Source organism: Aedes aegypti, chromosome 3 (assembly GCF_002204515.2).
Source record: "Aedes aegypti strain LVP_AGWG chromosome 3, AaegL5.0 Primary Assembly, whole genome shotgun sequence".
In the NCBI taxonomy this organism is placed as follows: Eukaryota; Metazoa; Arthropoda; class Insecta; order Diptera; family Culicidae; genus Aedes; species Aedes aegypti.
This window is the reverse complement of record NC_035109.1, coordinates 180,144,689-180,165,407: the sequence shown is the minus strand read 5'-3', so window position 1 is coordinate 180,165,407 and position 20,719 is coordinate 180,144,689. Positions and strand designations below refer to the sequence as shown.

At 37.5% G+C, this 20,719-nt stretch overlaps 1 protein-coding gene across 2 annotated transcripts in view; it reads right to left on the bottom strand.

Moving 5' to 3' along the window:
* The window catches only part of LOC5578550 (transportin-3), a 31,202-nt gene extending 11,184 nt beyond the window's left edge, over positions 1-20,018 (bottom strand). Inside the window, exons 1-3 of one of the 2 annotated variants that reach the window (XM_001663891.2) lie at positions 19,425-20,018; positions 9,431-10,510; positions 9,200-9,366 (exon numbers count right to left, since the gene is read on the bottom strand). In XM_001663891.2, the coding sequence (XP_001663941.1) occupies positions 9,200-9,366; positions 9,431-10,510; positions 19,425-19,538 (1,361 nt within the window). In that variant the 5' untranslated portion in view covers positions 19,539-20,018. The remainder of the gene's footprint in view (positions 1-9,199; positions 9,367-9,430; positions 10,511-19,424) is intronic. The other variant, XM_021853603.1, reaches the window with a different exon arrangement.
* Between the last annotated feature and the right edge of the window lie 701 nt (positions 20,019-20,719).

The following is a 20,719-nucleotide window of genomic DNA, read 5'->3' as shown; positions in this document are numbered from 1 at the left end:
TGCAATGTTCAAAAGTTGATATAGCGTCAATAGTAGGGATAAAACTCAAATTTAAATCGTGTTTCTAAAACGTAAGCATGACTTGGTAATGTTAATTACTAGTTTGAAGCCTTGCAAAACACACGTAATAAACAGTTTTAGTATTAAATTGTTTCAAAGCTTCTAAAAGTTGGTTTCCGAAATCGCTGGTTATGTACCAATTATGGCAATAATCCTGACATTCTCCCCAAAAGTGTACCAATAATGGATTAAATACTATTTGCACAAAATGAACTAAAATGTCGTCAGCAGTGATTGATAATACAACGCTGAACTGTACTGAAGTGATTACTTATGCCATTTTCCAGAAATTATGTTTAAAAATGATATTAAGTTAATTTAAAGCAAATATTATTTTCGAAGAGATCTCGAAAATTCAAAAATTTAGTATCGCTGAGGTAATCTTCTCTACCATGATGTTAACGCTGAACATTTTTGAATATACGCATAAAAATTCTAGAATCGTTTTAATTCAAATTTCGGACACTCGACTTTGTATGGGAAACATTTCACACGAAATATTTCAATATTTGCCGTTGAAAAGTTTCCACTTGGAAGGCCCGTTTTAATAAGCATTTTCCATTGATATCTATAAAAAATTAAAATACTCAACTGCCTTAGGCGTCTCAAGAATGGTTTGGTGATTTCAATTGATGATTTGACTTATTCGATTCTATAACATTCCCCAGAAAACCATTCCCCCGAAAACCATTCCCCAGAATTCCGTTCCCCAGAATGAACCATTCCCCAGAAAATCGTTCCCCAGAATGTAACATTCCCCAGAATTCCATTCCCCAGAATGCACCATTGCCCAGAAAGCTATATGAATATCCATTTTTTTTCTTTTTTTTAATTATTGCTTTGCGTGAGTCACTTATGGGGGGGGGGCAGATATCCGTAGCGGTAAACGCGCAGCTATTCAGCAAGACCAAGATGAGGGTCGTGGGTTCGAATCCCACCGGTCGAGGATCTTTTCGGGTTGGAAATTTTCTCGACTTCCCAGGGCATAGAGTATCTTCGTACCTGCCCCACGATATACGCATGCAAAAATGGTCATTAGCATAGTAAGCTCTCAGTTAATAACTGTGGAAGTGCTCATAAGAACACTAAGCTGAGAAGCAGGCTCTGTCCCAGTAGGGACGTAATGCCAGAAAAGAGGAAGAAGAGTCACTTATGTGATAGGCTAAGGTCTGATGTGACAAAACAAATATGTAGGTAGGAGGGTTAGGGACATAATGAACACACGGGGCGAAATGGACACCCCCTTACTCTCTGGGAATATGCATATTTCAGCAAAACTTTATAAACTGTACGAAATCTGTATTGTATATGAACGTTTTGACGGTATAAAAGTTTACGCTTTGCTTCATTTGTCCTCTGAAATTCTACTATATTTTTTTTTCTCAGTTTCAAATTAGTTTATAAGCAAAGCGGAGGAAGCGGTGGATTTAATTTTAGAGCAAAGAAACATATTTCGATTCTATGTAAAATAAGCATTTACCTAAAGTGTCCAATATGCCCCTAATCCCCCTATTCATGAGTATTTTGCATATTATAATAATACACCCTTCTTTTAATACATTCCCATAAAATATACAGACTATATGTTTATTTTTGCATATATAGTGATGCACCCTTCTTTCAGTATTATCTCATTAATGATATAGACAAAATATATCGATGGAGAGCCCATATAGCATAAGGTCACTTGGCATAAAATGATTTGGTATAAAGCCATTTGCCATCCAACCATACTTAAGCTCCTTCTTTTCAAAAAGGATGTTCTTCATGTCATGCCAAATGGTCATTGGCCAAATGACCATTATATCAAATATTCCTTGATCATTTAATCAATCATGCCAAATGCCTTCTTGCCATTTGGTATCCTTACGGAAAAATTTGTCTATATCGTCAACAGGATAAGACTGAAAGAAGGGTGTATCACTATTTTGTGCAAAATTAAACAAGTCATTTGTAATTTAGACTTGACGCAAAGAAGGGCGTATCATTTTGATGTGCAGAATAGTAAGTTTTTGTTCTGCCGAGTTTACGTCATCATTATATCGGAAACGTATAATATGATACTACGAACATCTTTGGAAACTACTATACCGAAAGAAGGGTGTAGCTCTATTTTGTGCAGAGTAGTGATGAGTTGTATATTCTTTTAAATAAATATTGGATATTGTGTTTCCCCATAGACTGATCTATCAGTCTTCATAAGTGCCAATAAAAGTGAAACTACTGTGATAGTTCATTTGCAAATGAAATTTGAATTATGCGTAAAGTGTTCATAATTAGCAGCACCAATGAAGATTAGCATTGGTGCTGCTAATCATGTACTTGTAAACAACTTTGTATAGCGAAGTATGCACTTCAACAGAAAAGAAACGGCTTATTTCGATGCGTGGGAAATTTTTTGCAAGAAATGCTCAAGAAAAGCATTTTTCTTTGATCGCAGTACGCAGTTGAAAAGAAATGTCAATTCAAATGGAGCTCACTGTAGGAAATTTCTTGACCATTTCTTGGGGAGAAATTTTTACTTTTCTTGGGCGGAACAGCATACTTAGCTTATGGAGTTTAATTTTCAAGTTTTTTAAATAGATTATTTCAAAACTTTAAAGTAGGTATATAATTTTCTGGGGAATGGTCCATTCTGGGGATTGGTTTTCTGGGGAATGGTTCATTCTGGGGAGTGAAATTCTGGGGAATGGTACATTCTGGGGAATGAGATTCTGGGGAATGGAATTCTGGGGAATGGGTTTCGGGGGAATGGTTTTCTGGGGAATGTTATAGAATCGACTTATTCAATTATGATTTTCATGCTTTTCGGAAGTTGAATCATAGTGTCCGTAATAAGTAGCAAAAGAGAAAAGGCGTCCGGAATAAGAAACGCTTTTCTATTTATTTAAAACTAGGGTCGGTGTACCAATAGCCGCATAGCTAAAAACAAACATTCGTATAAAATCGATAAAAGCAAATCAAAATCGTTCATTTCATTTATTTAGTTAACATCTAAACAGATAACACTGAATCAACAATTTCACGCCACAATACTCGGTTCGTGGCCGCATCTCTCCATCCTCGGTTCTGCCCCACGCTCGCCAAATCGATACGCACTTGATCCGCCCAACTAGCTCGCTGCGCTCCACGCCTTATTGTACCTAGAAATCCTTTATAAGGGAGATTCGCGGAAGCTGACATTTCTGTCAAAGTGTGAGCCAATCGAGCAGCGAGAGCTGTCAAAGTGTGAGCCAAACGAACATGCGTTATGTTTGTTTTGAACTTTTCTTGAGGAGTAATGTAATCCGCTTGAAATTATTTCGGTAAAAGTAATTTTGCATGAAGCAAAATAAGTGAAATATTTTACTTTTTTGATTTTTTGTCAACGCGATTTTTAGTTTTTGATTTTTTGGCTGTTTATTAGTTTTGATATGTAGCTCAAAGATCTATAACGAAACAAAATACACTTTATAGCAATGAGGAAGTCATGTCCGTGTTACAATATTATTCTCGACGCCGAGCAAAATCAGCACTGCTGGTCTGTTGCCAAAACATTCAATTTTACTTTCGCTTATCTCTCTATAAAGGATCACTACTTGTACCAACCGGATCCGAAGCGAACGGGTCTGGGTCATTTGGCATAAATCCATTTGGCATAAGGTCATTTGGCATAACGCCATTTGGCATAACAGCCATTTGGCATAACGGTCATTTGGCATAATTTTGAACTATGCGAAAATAAAGGGTCATTTGGCATAACGGATATTTGGCATAATATCAAACCATCTGAAAAGTAAGGGTTATTTGGTATAATAATTCAGATACTCCTTTTTTCACATAGCACTGTTGTAATATTACGCAAAAGAATAGGCCATGTTAAAAAAGAAGGGCAAATTCCTATATAAAAAAATAGCGCATCACATCGCTATAACAATAACCTTCGAAAGAACACCTTATGTTTGAAAAAAGGAATCTAAAGGGGAAAGGGGATAAACATCATGACTAAACAGGATAACAGAAGATGAACTAGGGTGTCAATCAGTGACGCAATATTTCTTAATTTGAAATTGAAAATTGAAAACAAGGTCTTGACTTTGGAAAACAAGAATAAAATGCAGCAACATTGCTGCTACAATTATCTTTTAAACCGTGAAGGCCCCATACTCTGCGCACTTAAGGCTTTTCAAATTTCAAACAGCTGTAATTAATTGAAAACAAAACACAATCCTCTGAAATTTTGGGAGCAAATACTTATTGATTTCATGTATAAGTAAAAAATATAAAAGCTTCACTAAGTAATGATTTTTATTGCAAATTTTTAATTTTTCTCAAGGGTGTCCGTGTTCCTAACTCTGCGCACTCATTTTTGCAATGCTCCTTATTCTGCGCATTCAGGTTCCTAACTCTGCGCACTCGATACATTATTTATAACAGTTGAAGTATTTTGCTAAAAGCATTACTAGCATTCAAACTCTGAATTAATCTTAATTTTCTTGCTTTATACGGCTTTACGTCCCCAGTGGAGCGTGGAATGTCTCTAACATAGAAGTTTATTAAGTGAAGTGAATTTTATCTTTAATTCAATCCATGATAATTACTGTTACTGAATGCCATTAAGTGCAAGTCTCAAAATAATCGAAATCATCATATGATTTCCAAAACATGTAATTAACTTAGTTTTCTAAAATCCAAAGCAACATACAAAAAGGGTACAAACTACGTCTTTTTTGCATTCTCCCTTGGCGTGTAAAGGAAAATTAGCTTTGACTGTTTATGTATTTTCACTAGAAAATATAAAAACCAAATTTTCTTTGGTTCGGTTCGGGTCCGGGTTTGAAGAAAATTTATAAGAACCTGGTTCTGGTTTGTTATATGTGAAACCCGAACATTCCTACTAACTACGAAGAATAGTTTAAGCGAAAGGGTATATCCATTCTTAATGTATTGTTCATCACTCAATCGAGAAGTATCGCCGCCCTGTATAAGCGTGACGTTATTAATGAACGATTCATATTTCAGATCAATAACAGTACTTTATTGGCGTTTGTATATAGCAAATACGATTAAACCTCGATGTTCCATTACTGGATATTGACTCATGAAACTACACAAAAAATCAAAATTATTCTATTGCATGGTTAGGGAGCATTCAAAAATTACGTCCATCGTTCAGGGATGGAGGAGTCTACGAAAACGTGACAATGCATTCATTAGGTACTGTTAAAATCGCGACAGGGGACGGAGTGTAGAAATCCTTAAAATATGTTGGACGTCATTTTTTAATCTTCCCTTACTATGATGGTCCCCTTAAACAATTTACCAAAGCATTTCCATTCCATATCTCGATGATGTCGACAAGTCGATGGTTCCCTTCAATATCGACCTCTGGAGGGTTGATTGTATGTTGAAAATAACGTTTTATAACTGCTGCGCATAGTAAGGGACATAGTTGAAAAATGGTTCCTTACTATGCGCACTTAAGAAGAATAAGAAAATGAAGAGAAAATAAGTTGCACTTTACCAGTGATGATTGCTCGATAAATAAACTAGTGCCTACATACTAAAAATCTGAAATATATTCTCTTTAACTTGATTCAAATGACTTAAGTGATGAGGTACTCCCTTAGCATTTTTGCTAACGGGCAGTCAATTTGGACGTTTTTTAATAATTTTAAAGCTATTTTATTTTTTATTACAGTAATAAACGTAAATTTGTCAAGAAAATTCTTCGCGTACTTTTTTATTACTTTTGTATCAATATATGGATAACAAATTTTAAACAAAAATTCAAATGATTTACCAGATTTTGGTGGATTTTGGTAAAAGTGCGCAGAGTTAGGAGCTGCGCAGAGTTAGGGGCCCTCACGGTAACATCTCGTGTTCAAACGAACCCGATCAACCTGTGCACACTGGTCCAGGAAGCTAATTTAGGCGGACATGAAGTTTTCGTCTCGATTTATTGATTTTAGAGCCATAGTTGCTTCTGAGAATATGTTCAGAACTTTCAGTACTACAAAGTGTACGCATCAACTTTTTTTACCGTGATCGCAAGAGTGACGTATACGCCAACTTTTTTATTTTAACGAATCGTGAGTTGGTATGTTCAGCAAAGTTGTAGCAAATGATCAGAGTTGCTCAATATCAGTCGTATCATCGTATGGCTGATTTACTAAAACTATCAATATCTGTTACGAACTATCAATATTACTTTGATTTGGCAACCAACAGCAGTGATGCGACATCGCTCTCTAGAGCATAATCTATTCAGAATGAGTGATCACGTGGCAATTCTCCAAGCTAATCATGTTTTTCAGTGACCAACACATAGTTTCAATTCATCTGCAGCATTATCAAAAATATCGTATTGAGAGTTGACATTTTATTTGCTTAATTTAAAATAAAAGTTAACCCATCAGTGATATCCATAGTCTATCGCTATCTATGCGTTGGTGATGGAGTAGACACGATGTTGATGTGATATAGAATGATCCGAATTGTATCGCAATCGGCCTGTACAAATCAGCAAATTTTAAGCGTTGATAGTGACAGCGAGCAGCTCTGCAAATGATCATAGAAACAACTTTGCTCGGGTTTGCTTAAGAGCCGAGATAATTGAGTATTTGTAATAAAAAATCGTTTTTCACTCTTAAGTGTTTTAATTTTTTAGTTTTATTGGCCTACTATGTTCAACAAAGTTTTTATACTTATCATTTGCTAAAACTTTGCTGAACATACCATAGTTATATTTCTTATGTTTTTCATATTATTTGAATTTTTCATCTTAAAATTTAATATTTTGTATGCCTTGTTTCTCAATTATGAGCACCTGAATCCTCTGATCAAAATTAGGTGAAGATGACATTTTTCCATCTTGTTTAACCTTCCAGTCGTCGCGCGGTTTGCTACCGTCAGAACCACCGCGCTGCTGTTGTGAACGAAAGGCGAAGTTTTTTCAACAGTGTTGTACAGAATACAACAGCGCGACGGCTGAAGGAAGTGTTAAAATCGTTTTTACTAATAGACGATATGAGATAAATCCATATTTATTGAATTTTCACACATGCTCAACTCACAAAAGTCATGGCTATCTGAGCACATCGAATCAAAGCTAAAACGTGTATTTATATATATAAAAAAACTACATCGTTTTTCAGTTGTTTTCGATTAACTTGGAAGCTTCTGAAAGTAATTCATCATATTTTCCTCTACCGCTATTTCGTATATTCGTAAGCGAGATCATAGGGTTCGAAGTCAACAAAAGTCGTAAAAAATACATCTACAAAGTATCGGACTGTAACGATTGAATTCGGTGGCATAATTTAATCGGAATCTTCTGATGGATTCATACCGCATTTATTGTGTTTGCCGAAGAAGAGTATAAATAAATTATTATAAAATAGATACAGCTGTTACTAAAATAAAACGGTAATAAAATGCTAAAATCTTTAATTTAAGTATGTACAGAAAATATATTGAAATTATGCCAAATGTCCGTTATGCCACATGGCCTTTCACTTAGTTAAAAATTATGCCAAATGTCCTTTATGCCAAATGGCGTTATGCCAAATGACCTTATGCCAAATGGCTTTGTGCCAAATGGCCCGCTCCCGAAGCGAACACCATCTTTCAAATCAAAATCGTATTTTTTACAAACATTTTATATGTTTTCTTCAAGGAATGGATCAAAAGCTTTCGATTGATGTAACAAAGTTCTTAAATCTTCAATTATTTTGTTTAATAAAAAAAAAGTTTCTTAGTAGTGCTACTATAGGAACTATAGGTCTACTATAGGTGCAAGGGAGCTTAAATTTTAAGCAAAACTATTTATTTCGATCATTTTTGAACTATATCGAGAATCAATGGTACTTACAACTCCTGTCATTCATGCCAAAACATGTTTAGCAAGGATTTATACCTAAACGCCCGTAATAGTGGCTTTTGTGACTATAGGGACGTTTTACTAAAGGTGGTACAATGCGTTACCGAACCGCCTCGTGATGGGAGTCATAAACATAAAACATAAATTACTGTTCGGGAGTCTTTTAGGCACCTGCTAAGAAGGTGACATATGCGTGATGCAATGTTAGTTAGCAACTAGCAGAATGCTAGTTTTTTTAAGTGTATTGTACAAATGCTCTTATCAAAGCCTATTTATCATCAAAAACAAATTGTTTTACCGTTCTAGTGAATATTGGCCATTATGTTCTAGTGAAATAATACAATGAATCTGTTATCGTTACGCCTATTGCCATATTTGGTACTAGAGCCATACAGAAGGCAACTTTTGAGGCACATTCATTGTCAAATTGAAGATTTGTGCAATCTATATATTCCTCATGATGGGATAGAGAAAAGATTGCAAAAAGGCAAATTCTTTGAATAATAAAATTATGTCCAGAAGATTCAAGTTCCTCAAATCCGTTTCACTTAAGGGAGCATTCATTTTTGTAGTATTCTCTGTTTACTCGAGTATCCGCATTATTGACGAAACAAACTCTGAACTATATCAAAAGGCCGAAATGGGCATTTAAGTACATACCACATTCAAAGTTAGATAGTCATCGACATATCCATAAGTAGAAGTGCTATTATTAATTTGCCTCAAAGCCATATCTGCTAAGAGGTTCTACATTCTGGGGGCACTCGTATACACCCAATTTCCCAATCGCTGATTGATGCAATGTTGAAATAAGATAACGGTTTATGAACATTTCATAAAGCCATTTGGTAATCATTGCAAGTAGGTTGCCTATGATTTTATGCTTCCATTATGGCATCGAAAGACACGTTATCAAAAGCGCCTTCAATTTCCAAGAAAACACTCAAACAGGATTGCTTCTGTTTTTCGATATCGTAGGTACACAACTTTATGTAAAAGAATCACTGAGGACTTTCCTGATATGTAAGCATGTTGGCTCACATGAAGAGGTATACCAGATGAGATGCATATTAAAATAAATAAAAGCCTAACATTGAATTTAATACAAAAATGTAAAAAAAAAACATCCGGTGCAACTTCTACTTCGCATCAAGAAACAGTTTGTATCGGCGTTTCGACAATCATTATGCAAGAACGAACGCATCAATGGTTACATATACATAACCGTCCTTCTATGATAATGATCGTTCGTTGCGTTAATAGGGAACTAGCACTTACGGTAGGATGTTCCGTGCCACGTTCTCCATAATGAACAGCGCCGCTTCACTGGATTCCCACGTCACATTCGGACTCTGCAGGATCAGGAACATTTGCTTGAAGCAGCTTATCGAGCTGACGATGAATATCACGTCCTTGATAATCTCAGAAACTTTGAAACGGAAATCCTGAAAAAAAGAAATTGCGAAATATGACACGAGCTCTATCCAGTTATCACCAACTTATGCGTACCTTGAACGAGTCGCCTTCCTCGATGAGTCCCTCATGGTCGGCTTCCATTTGGCAATGCTTATAGAGAGCGGCAATAAGCCGCTCCACGTACGGTTTGAAATGTGCCGTCAGAGCTTCATTGTTGCGTTGGTACAGATCTTCGCTCAGCCGATACCACATGTTGAAGGTAATTTCGGCTACTTCGAAGTCGTAATGTCCAACGCATATTAGCACCAGCTCCAAAGCCTTGATGGAGTAGTGAGGCGTAGCTGCCTCTGATCCGGCCACCATTCTGGCGAGATTACTTTCCACCAATACGGTAAAGAGACGACAAAGATTCATCGACTTGTCCAAGTCTTCTTGCGCAACGGAAGCATTGTACGCTTCCTCCAAACTAAGTATTCCATTGAAGAGTTTCACGTCCAGGCCATCTCCGTTGTTGTTCATTTCCAAACATTGCAACAAACCACACAAACAGTCAGTAGCAGCGTCATGAATCTCAGGTTTGGTGTTCAAGTTGGTCAAAAGTTGAAAAGAATACGCTATGATCATGTTGTCACCAATCTGTGACAGATTGAAGGCATTTATATTCACCCAAGAGGTGAAACACTTCAAAATTTTCATTTGAAGCAACTCGTTGTCGTTGCAATTCATCAAACACATTAGCAGATAATCACCGACTAGACTGGAATCGGTTTCCAACTCGGTAAGAACGTCCTTCCTCCGGTTGGCACCGAGCCGAAGGTATCTTGAGTTGATTTCCTCCGGTATCAATGTGAGCAGTTCGATAACCGCGTACATCATGTTGGGATTGCCAGAGAATCGCTCCAATAAAGTAACCACCGGTTTGCGCCATGACGACATCAACAGGGCAAGATCCGCCAGGGCCAGCGACAGCTGAGTGACAATCACCGGTTTCGTCTCCAGCGTTATGTGACTTATGTGCTCCAGCAAACTTTGCCGGAGGGAATCATGGGCAGACTCTGGTAGTTCATGAAAGCTGTTCTGAATTTTGTTTCGCATCGTTTGAGCTGCGAACGTGCACGAATTGAGGTCATGTTTCCTTTGTAAAAGCTGGTCTGCTATTTCCCAGGAATGGATCTGTGAAACAAAGAAGAAAAATAATATTGATGTAACATTGAGATTAAAATAAATCGAAAAATGAACAGATGTGGCCAGGGTCTCTGCAAAAAATGAGAGAATTTCTCATGTGTCATTCTCTGTAACAATCATGATCGCAACACATCATGAGAACTTGTTTATCATTTTCTGCTACAGCTCCAATTCTCGCGTAATCTGGGATAACGCCCTAAAAGCCATTGGTAACCACGTGTGTAGCTTGTTGTTTCTGAGCAAATGAACAAATAGGCAATCAAACCAACACCACCGGCAGGTAGATAATGATCCTTTCTCCATCATAACGTTGTTAAATAACGTGTAAATCCATCCAAATACTCAGAAACAGTATTTGGACACTACACACATGGTTACCAATGGCTTTTAGGGCGAGATCATAAGTTGTGCGAGAATTAGATCGGGGGATAACAGTGTATGATAAAACCCATCATAACAAGCTCCAAACCTGGGGGCACTATTAACACAGACAAACAGACATAACATTTAGTACACATTTCTTCAAAATCCATCGCGCAGTTTACACCATCAGCATCTGGTGAGCATGTTGCACGAAATACTGTTTCGTTCAACAAGACCTGCAGATGGCGGTAGTGTGAAACGTCAAATGCCAAGTAAAAAGGCCTCTGATTGTGCGATTTGAAACATAGCGAATTTGAAATGATCGTTAAATGAGTGATCGATGGAAATTTCGTCAGTGTTACTTCTGTTTGTCTGTGCTATTAATATTATATATTCGGTGATTGTTTATAATTCCAGTAAAATAAAATCCCAATGGGAAATAAGTGAGAAAATTGCAGTTTATCAAAGAAAGAGCTTTGAAACTCGCGTTCGCCGCTGTTATTTATTAGGCATGTTACAATTTTCGAAACAATGCCGATCATGGAGCGATGCAGATAGGATGTTTTCTTCGCTTGGTTTGATCGTGCTTCAAAATCAAATGAGAACGAATTCGCAATGCCTGGATGCTAAATACAGGGCTAAAGATGCACCAGATACAGGGCTTATTATTGTTTTGTATTTATTAGAGATACTCAAATTTGAGTGCCTACAATGGGTGCGGCATTGTGTGCTGTAGGAGTAATTTTTTTCCCGTGGAAATCTAACGTTCCAATCAGAGCAGGAAAATCGTTTTGGTTGAAGAGTGGCGTTTAGGTTCCTGAAGCTTCTTTTTGTAGTGATGGTATTGATTCTGGAGCCGATTCCGAACACTTACGCTTCTGGAGGACTGCTTTTTGGAAAAATTGGCAATTCTTAACCTGATTCTCGTAAGTCACCATGGTCTGCTGGTTTTTGATTTCGATGTACGATGATATTGGTTTGGAAAGATGTATCCTCAGCAAACGAACGCTATTCGGGACTCCTGGAAAATACTGCTTCCGACGCTCTCTCTCTCTCTTTCAATCAAAACTACCACACCTTATCGGTCCTCCGTAAACTTTTTCACGGTTTTGTGAAGAATGTCTGATAGCAGATTGTAAATCCGAACAGTGACCGCAGCAACATCAACATAAACCGGTATCTTGAAACTTCTTCCTCGTTCTCTCTTGGCTTTAAATTCGTTCTGATACAGTTTAGCTAATTCGACACTAGTCAGTTCGATCAAAATACAATGCCGTATGGTATGAAACTGTATTGTTGCGACGTCATTGAGTTCAATTTTAATATTCTCGTACAAATATTTCTGGATTTTGGCAACCTCATTGCGGGACAAACTCTTGATGGCGTATTGGGTTGCTGCCAGCTGTTGTGACATTAGCGCTTGTCGGTTACGGAGGATCTGAACAATAGTGTCCGCGATGTTGCCCGACTGTTGTTGGCCGCCAGAACCTGCTGCACAATTGACGTTGTTAGTCGCCAGCGCACAATTTCATCTCTAACTACCGATCCACGAAGAACGCCTTTTCTTGGGATAAACGCGCGATTTAAGCACGAATTTACCACCGCTTCTTCGCCACTGTTGCGATACGTGATATGGCTAGAAACGCGACTCATAACTACGGTTTAAAATATAAAATATAATATAATAATAGTAATGACTAAAATGTTTTAACGAATTGAAACGTGTATGCACGCGAGCCGCCGATCGGAATTGTAATGAGGATGATGGCGGCCAACAATAAAACGACGAATGCCGAAACTTCCCATGACATCTGTCACAAGCTAGCACCTGTCATCGATAGTCTTGCTGGTTGTTTGGATTGTGCTCGTTATTGGGATAGCGTTGTCCACCCAACAAAGGGATATTAATATTGGTTCATTTAAAACTCCTTAATAATGCATGATATCATCCTTTTGAACAGTACTTATGATCAACGTACTAGGCATGAAAATTGATCACAAGAGATCCCAGAGTTGTCTATCTGACCGTTACGATCTGAAATGTTACACAATAAACAAAACACTACAATAGCTGTTTAAGGTGATTATAAAACTAAGCCAAACTTTGAATTTTCAAGTCCACAAGACTGGAGAATCTGACAACATTTCGCGTTGAAAATCAATCAAATTGCTTGCTTGCTGGTGGCGACTAATGGGATCAATTTTCAACGCAGAACACTGTTTGGTTCTCAAAACTTTGATCTTAAAAAATTGAGATGTGGCTTCGTTCTATAATCCCCTTAAATACTCTACAACAGTACACTGAGGAAACTTAAGTTATGTTATTCATTACACCTTTCATATGAAACAGTATTTTGCTAGCTGAAAAACGTTTCATACGATTCGAATGATGCCCATACCTCACTTATGAAGAGCATACGAATAAAATTAAAGACCATACGATGTGCTTATGAAATCCGAGGCAAACCTTGTTTGAAAAATATCATACGTTTCTCTTATGAACCTGATCAAATCGGATCAAAATGGCGTTTGCACAGAAGAAGCTCACGAATTTTAAAGTTCTGGTGAAGGCCTTGGCTGTGTTTAGAGCTATAAAGTTATTATAGATAATTCTACGTAGAGTGCGTTGTAAATACTTACGGCGGATGAAAAGATGAAACTTACAAAGCTTTATCTCGTGCAATGGGAACACAATGAAAATAAGAGGTTATCCAAGAAGCCAGAACAAAACATGAGCTAAGTTATTAGATTTCATCATATGTTTCAAATTATTAATCGACAATCTTCTTCAGAATCTGTTCAACATAGTAATAGTGACGAAGAAGCTTCCGAGTGCCTGACTGCCAGGGGATTCCAGCTCTAAAAACGGCAATATTCAATTGGATACAAATTATTGATTTATAATTCATTAGCAACAATCAAAATGTATACACACCAAAAATTTGGTTTGCCTTCCAGCAAAACAAATTGCTGAACGCCTATCAGCAAAATAAATATTGCTGGAAATTCAGTTATTCATAGTTCGTTTGCTGGTAATTCAGTAAACTATCATGTTTACTGGATCAACCAGCAAAAGAACTGTCAAACACTTAATGTATTTACAATTTTCCGGACAGTTGTTTATAGGCCGCTGTTGAAACGTTGAAATTTCAACAAAAAACCAACGAGATTTCCAGATTTTCATCACTGATAAGTAATTTTAGTTTAAAATTAATGTTGTAATCAATCTGATAATGTTTCTTTATAGTAAATGACGAAGCTGTTCCAGCACTGGAGGTACTTCTTTGACGATGGAGGAGGAGGATGGCTCAACATGGGACTCCAAAATTCAGTCAGTTTGTTGTGCTTTAATAACAGAAAAAGTGTTACTCTTTACTTAAAGATATAAATATAGTTTTAAACGTCAAACGTCGTTTGCTAATTCAGTAATTATGATAATAAAAATGATTAAAATTATATTGCTGATCTTTCAGCAAAACGCACCTGGAAATTGTAACCAAGATTGCTGAAAATCCAGCAAAACAACTGGAAATTCAGCAATTTTTATTTTGCTGGATGTACAGCACAAAAAAAATCAGCAAAATTTTGCTGGTTAGCAGCAATAAAATTTTGGTGTGTAGTTTTTAGTGAATACTGTTTTCTTTTTGAATTGTTTCACATAGATATAGCATAGTTTTATGATGTTGAAGTGCTCATTTCAAATCTATTCAATAAGTTCATCTACTCAGGAAATTTGCCAGCTATTCGCAGAAAAGTTCTCTATGGTTTTTAGCAGTGAGACTTTAAGCAGCCATGAAGTTTCACTTGCAGCCAGAAATGTTCCTTTGAACGACCAAGCATTAGGTGCAATCGAAATAGACGATGGAATGATCTCAGAAGCAGCAAAGCAACTGAAAGCGTCCAACAATCCTGGACCTGATGGAGTACCGTCTGTACTCATAAAGAAAAAACATCGGCGGCTTGCTGAGCCCCCTTCTTTTTTTATTTCGTTCGTCACTTTCGAGCGGCATATTTCCTTTTAACTGGAAGATTGCACACATGTTTCCGGTGCACAAAAAAGGAAGCAAGCGCAACGTTGACAATTACATAGGGATTACGTCGCTATGTGCCGTGTCGAAGCTTTTCAAAGTCGTTATCATGAAACCACTTCTGTCGCACTGCAAGCAACATCTTTGTCCTGATCAACACGGGTTTACTGCCGGTCGTTCCATCGCCACCAATTTATAACCGACAGCATGGTAGAACGATCACAAACGGATGTTATTTACACCGATCTGTCCGCCGCATTTGACAAGCTGAACCATACCGCACCATACTATTGCGATCGTTAAGCTTGAAAGGCTCGGCGTCTCTCTAGTTGGTTCAAAACTTATTTAACCGGTCGCCTGTTGAAGGTGGCGATAGGAGACTGCAGATCTGGCAGCTTTTATGCTACGTCTGGCATACCCCAAGGTAGTCACCTGGGGCCATTGATCTTCTTAATCTATTTTAATGACGTTCATTCGGCCATCAGAAGTCCTCGGCTATCATATGCTGATGATCTCAAAATGTTTCTTAAGATCCACTCCATTGCCGACTGTGGGTTTTTGCAACAACAGCTTGATCACTTTGCCGATTGGTGTTTCCTGAACCGTATGGTAGTTAACCCAAAGAAGTGTTCCATTATAACGTTTACAAGGAAAAGACAGCCGATAATATTTGACTACTGCCTGCTGGGAACTACAATCGATCGTGTGAACCAAGTAAAGGATCTCGGGGTGATTCTGGATTCAAAGCTGACATTCAAGCCGCATGTTTCGTACATTGTCGACAAGGCATCCAGAACATTGGGATTCATATTCAGGATTGCAAAGAACTTCACAGACGTCTACTGCTTAAAGTCCCCCCCTCCACTTTGGAATACTGTTCCGCGGTCTGGAGCCCCGCTTACGGCAACGGCTCCGAAAGGATTGAGTCCGTACAGCACCGCTTTTTTCGGTTTGCACTTCGGAAACTGCCTTGGAGAAACCCGTTCCAACTGCCAAGCTACGAGAGTCGATGCCAGCTGATTGATCTAGAGCTACTTCGCACCAGAAGAGACATCTGCACACGGAGAAAACGAAGTACTCAAAAATAAGTTTTTTTATACTCAAAATTAAGTAAAGACGGTCGAACTGAATAGTTGGGTGATTTTCGTTTTGACAAATACGTACATTTAACTCAACTTTTGAGTTGTCTAAAGAAAACTCAAATTTGAGTATAAATATACTTGTTTTGTTTATTGCGCTCTTAATCACAAAATTTTATTATTTTGTACTTGTACTTGTGTATTATACTAAAAATAATAAAAAAAATCTCAGATTGTTTCCTTTTGCATATTACTGAGGTATTAAGGTGAAGATGAATCGAAGCCAAACCTCAAATTTTCAATAGCACGGATCTGGAGAACCAAACATCCGTTTAAGCTGAAAACTTAATCGATTGGTCACTCGCTGGTGGTGACCAAACGATTAAGTTTTCAGCTCAAACGGGTTTTCGGTTCTCCAGATTTGTGCTCTTGAAAATTTGAGGTATGGCTTCGATTCATCTTCACCTTAAGCGTTTTTAAAATGTCTCTAATATTGCAATCTAACCGATAAATCTGATAAAGTATGTAAATCGACCATCAATTTGCCAAACACTTTAAAAACACAAAGTTGAGTAGAAATAACTCAACGTTTGGCATTTAGGCAGCGTTCTAGCCGTTGAGTAGTTTAAACTCAATTTTGGATGAAAAAATGTGTCATCCATTTTTAAATCTCAGCGCTGGTCGTTCGTAGTCTGTTTTCGTCGGTGTTAGACGAAATAGTAGAAAAATTACAATTTTTTTTTTAATTCTCAAATCTGGTTAAATAACTGTTTCTGACGTCGTTGTATACAAAGCTCTGAAAGCTAGCTAGAAAATGTTCTGAATTTATCAAAGGTAAAGTATACTGGAGAATTTAGTGTGCCGAAAAAATAATTTTCAATGATTCCTTCATTTTTCAGGAGTTTAATAGACTTGGGCCTACGATTGTTTTTGGTGCAGGATTATCGGAATTAAGAAGTGCCTGTTCGCGACTAAAAAGCTATTGCGCTGTTACCTTCCGTTCTAAATAGTGAATGTCGTTCCTGCCAGTCGCCATATGAATGAAAAAACGGGAAAATCGTTCCATCGGTTGTTGCCGTTCCAGCCACCCATCCACCATCATCACCTAGCAAATGTTTCCGGATAAAGGTCTGATGTTCATAGGCATTCCCGGTGAACGATTTCCGGAATGGACAAGCGGATTACAGTGAATGTGATTTAAATATGATGAAATAAATTAAAAGACAAATGGGATGATGATGTTAACGTAAAATAAAATATAGGATTGAATTCTGTTTCTTTTCATTATTTAAAACCATGACCATTTTGATTATTTCTCCATTTGCATTTCGTTTCGAATGAGAAACTACCCATTTTTGAGTTTTTTCACTCAATGCAACATTGAGTGAAAATCACCCACTGATATAATTCAATACAGCTACTCAAATTTGAGTACTTGGCAACTTACTCAAATTTGGGGTAACGCACGAACGTGCCGAGTTGGGTCAAAAGAACCCAAATTTGAGTACTTCGTTTTCTCCGTGCAGAGCTCTTACGGTTGCAGACACGCTACAAGGACGGATAGATTGTGCCTTCATCCTGAAAAAAAAAATGATTTACACGCCCAGTCACGATCACTCCGGAACAATGTTATGCTACGCTTGCCACTACGAAGAACTAACTACAGAATGCATGGGGTGATCATCGGTATCCAGCGCGTCTTCAACAGGATTGCCCTACTGTTTGACTTCCACCTCACCCGGAGTTTCGGAGTTTTTTGCTGGTAGAAGCGGATAACGACAATATCCGCTTATGTTAAAAATTAATATGTTAAATGTTTTTTTTTAATTGCCTGACAAAGTTTATGATTATGTTCGAGACTATGACCAAGATTATGTTTGTGATTAAGTTTTTTTTTTTTAATTTGTATTGCTGTCCTTAGTTTAAACAATATCATTGGGACTACGAAGCCTGTTGATAAATTTAATAAATTAGAAATTAGAAGTTGCAAATTACATTTTCCCATGAGAGGCTCTCGTGTTTAAAACGAAAACGACGCTATAACGTCGAGAAAAGTGGTATTCTATAATACACTTTAGGAAAACTACGAGAACCGTCTTGTTGCAATTTAAATACTACAAAAGGTATAAAAATCTATATAAATAAAAATGGAGTGGTGTTTGTATGTCATGAAATGGCTTGAAAACGGATGAACGGATTGAGTTTATGATTTTTCCTTTATTCATAGTTTCAACCATTTCCACCCAAGCTATGAATGTATAAACAATTCATTTTTTTACAAAATTGTTGCTGAACAAAAATTTACAAAAGAAAAACTACTATTATTTTGAGCAATTTCACCTGGTGCTTAACTTTTTAGCTGGTAGTGTGAAAATTTTCAAATCTTGTGATAATGAAATTGAGTATAGGGTAACTCGGTGTAATACGCCCCTCTTCATTTTCACGGGATTGAGGCTTTTTTCACACGTAAATATGATTACATATCATAAATATTCGCGAAAAAATGATGTTGCGCATATATGTTCTTTGAAAAGTATAAACAATCAATAGAATTTCTAAAAATATCGAAAATCAGGTTTTTGAATTAAAAATTTGCTTTTGATTAGCAAGCCTCAGGGTGAATGAAGCCCATTCTTTACTATTATACTTAACACAAAAACTTTTACCGGAAGACGACTGCTAATGGACCCTTTTAAGATTAGCAGGTGGTGGAATTCTCCTTGGAAACATTTCTACAACGCTGTGGACCTTTTTTCTATGAGAGGGGCATATTGCCCGGGTTGTTTTGAAACGTAAACATTGGGACCGTTTACAAAAATACATCTGAAGCAATCTGGAAAGGGAAAGTTGTGTGCAGTGTATGGCCAACTAAATAAGCAACACATTGCCATAGAAAAGTTTAGAAGTGATGCATTTGCTACTGCGATAGAGCAGTTTTTCCTTAAGCGTATTACACCTTTTTACCTTATTTGTAGTTCACTGTCAAAATGTCATGCCGATTGCTCATATGGAAACAAAGTTACAGCATGCCAAAGTCGAGCTTTTTGTATGAAAATCGGCTTTCACTACTATTATTCTGAACACAACTGTAGGTAAGTACAAAGATGCGCAAAACTCCTAGAGCATTTTTTACCTCCTCGGTTCAGAGTAACGTACGCTTGATCTGATCTTTTTTGGTCTACCTGGGACAAAGCTGTTAATTCGCTATATTTTACGACGACCCATTCAAAACGATTGATTTCCGGCAATAATTAGCGTTTCCACTGATTTATTGACCTACAAATAGATTGAAATATAATGTCAATCCACTCGCTAAGCGTTGATGACTTACACTTTCTCTACAGATAAAAAAAAAATCAGAACCATTCCAAAACATGTTTCATTATTTTTGCGTTTTGTGTTCAGTCGAGACGCAAAAGCCCCCAAACTTACCGATTTCTGAAATTCTTCCAACCACTTGGAGGCTGTCTCTTTCTCCTGCTTGTTCGGGTTGTTGTACAGTGTGAAGATGCTCTGTAGAACTGCTTCGGCGCTTGGCGGATCCATTGATGATTACCACTTTTAATTCAGAACTCACATAAAACAGAACTTTGGATGCGATTTGCCTCGTTTGTCAACCCTCGAAGAACGGTATTTTTCCGGATTCTGTAAACTCGACGAAAAGCTTCTTCTTTCCACTCTTGACGGGTGTCTTCTTCGCAAGCCTCCTTATGCCGAAAACTTCCTCGGGATAATTTTTCACGCATCCACTTTTTACGCCGATTATGGTCAAATTCGTATTTGAAACCAATATCAAACTGCTCCGCACAATCAATTCAGCACTAATATCGTAAATCTGCAGGAAATTTTTCGGGTTCGGCACCGTTTTTCTAACACATTTTCAGACAGCAAAATTCCTTCCAAGAGAATGTCAACGCGCCGTAGAAGTTTCGAAAGTTTCTATGCAGCAATCGATGAGAAAACGGCGAGGCCAGCAGGCGAGATTTGCACGTTTATTTCGTCGAGATTTGATCGATTTCTGCCACCATCGCTTCGCACCGAGAGAACGTCAAAAGTGACGGAAAAAGTCAGCGGTAGCCTCGGTGGCAAAAGTCTGGAAAGGCACCTACACGGAGCAGAAAATTTATTTACCTAAACGCCGGGTTAATCATATCCAGCTTTTTAAAAGCGTTAAAAGGCCTATTCACATGACGTCTCAAATCAGTTGATCGTGAAGCACTTTGACAATAAACGGTCATTTTATATGGCAACACAAGTAGCAACACTGTGGTGGCGCTGTTATCGCAAAGGTCCCATGGCGATGTGAGCGGTGAATATGAAACATTTCAAGATACCTATATTCACCACTGATTTACGCAATTCATTGTGTGGCGGCGCTAGTGATTGGAAGGAGTTTCTGTTTGAATATTTACACAGGATTTCAGCAAATTTTTGTTCTAACATAAACATCTGTTATCTGTGTTCATACTAATTACATCAAACCCGCAAAACACCGTGGATAAACTCGTCAAATTGATGAGTTTCCTCGCATAAAACAATTTTTTCCTGAGTTCATTTGTACATTTTGTTTCGTCCCGTACAATTGTACAAAGAAAGTCGAATCAATCCGTAGCAGCTGTCAAATCAACATTTGTTATCATAAGTTAAGTCGCATAAGATAACAGGTTAGTTCGGGAGAATATTTATACACTCGCATTGTATGTTATTAATCATCACATAATATATGC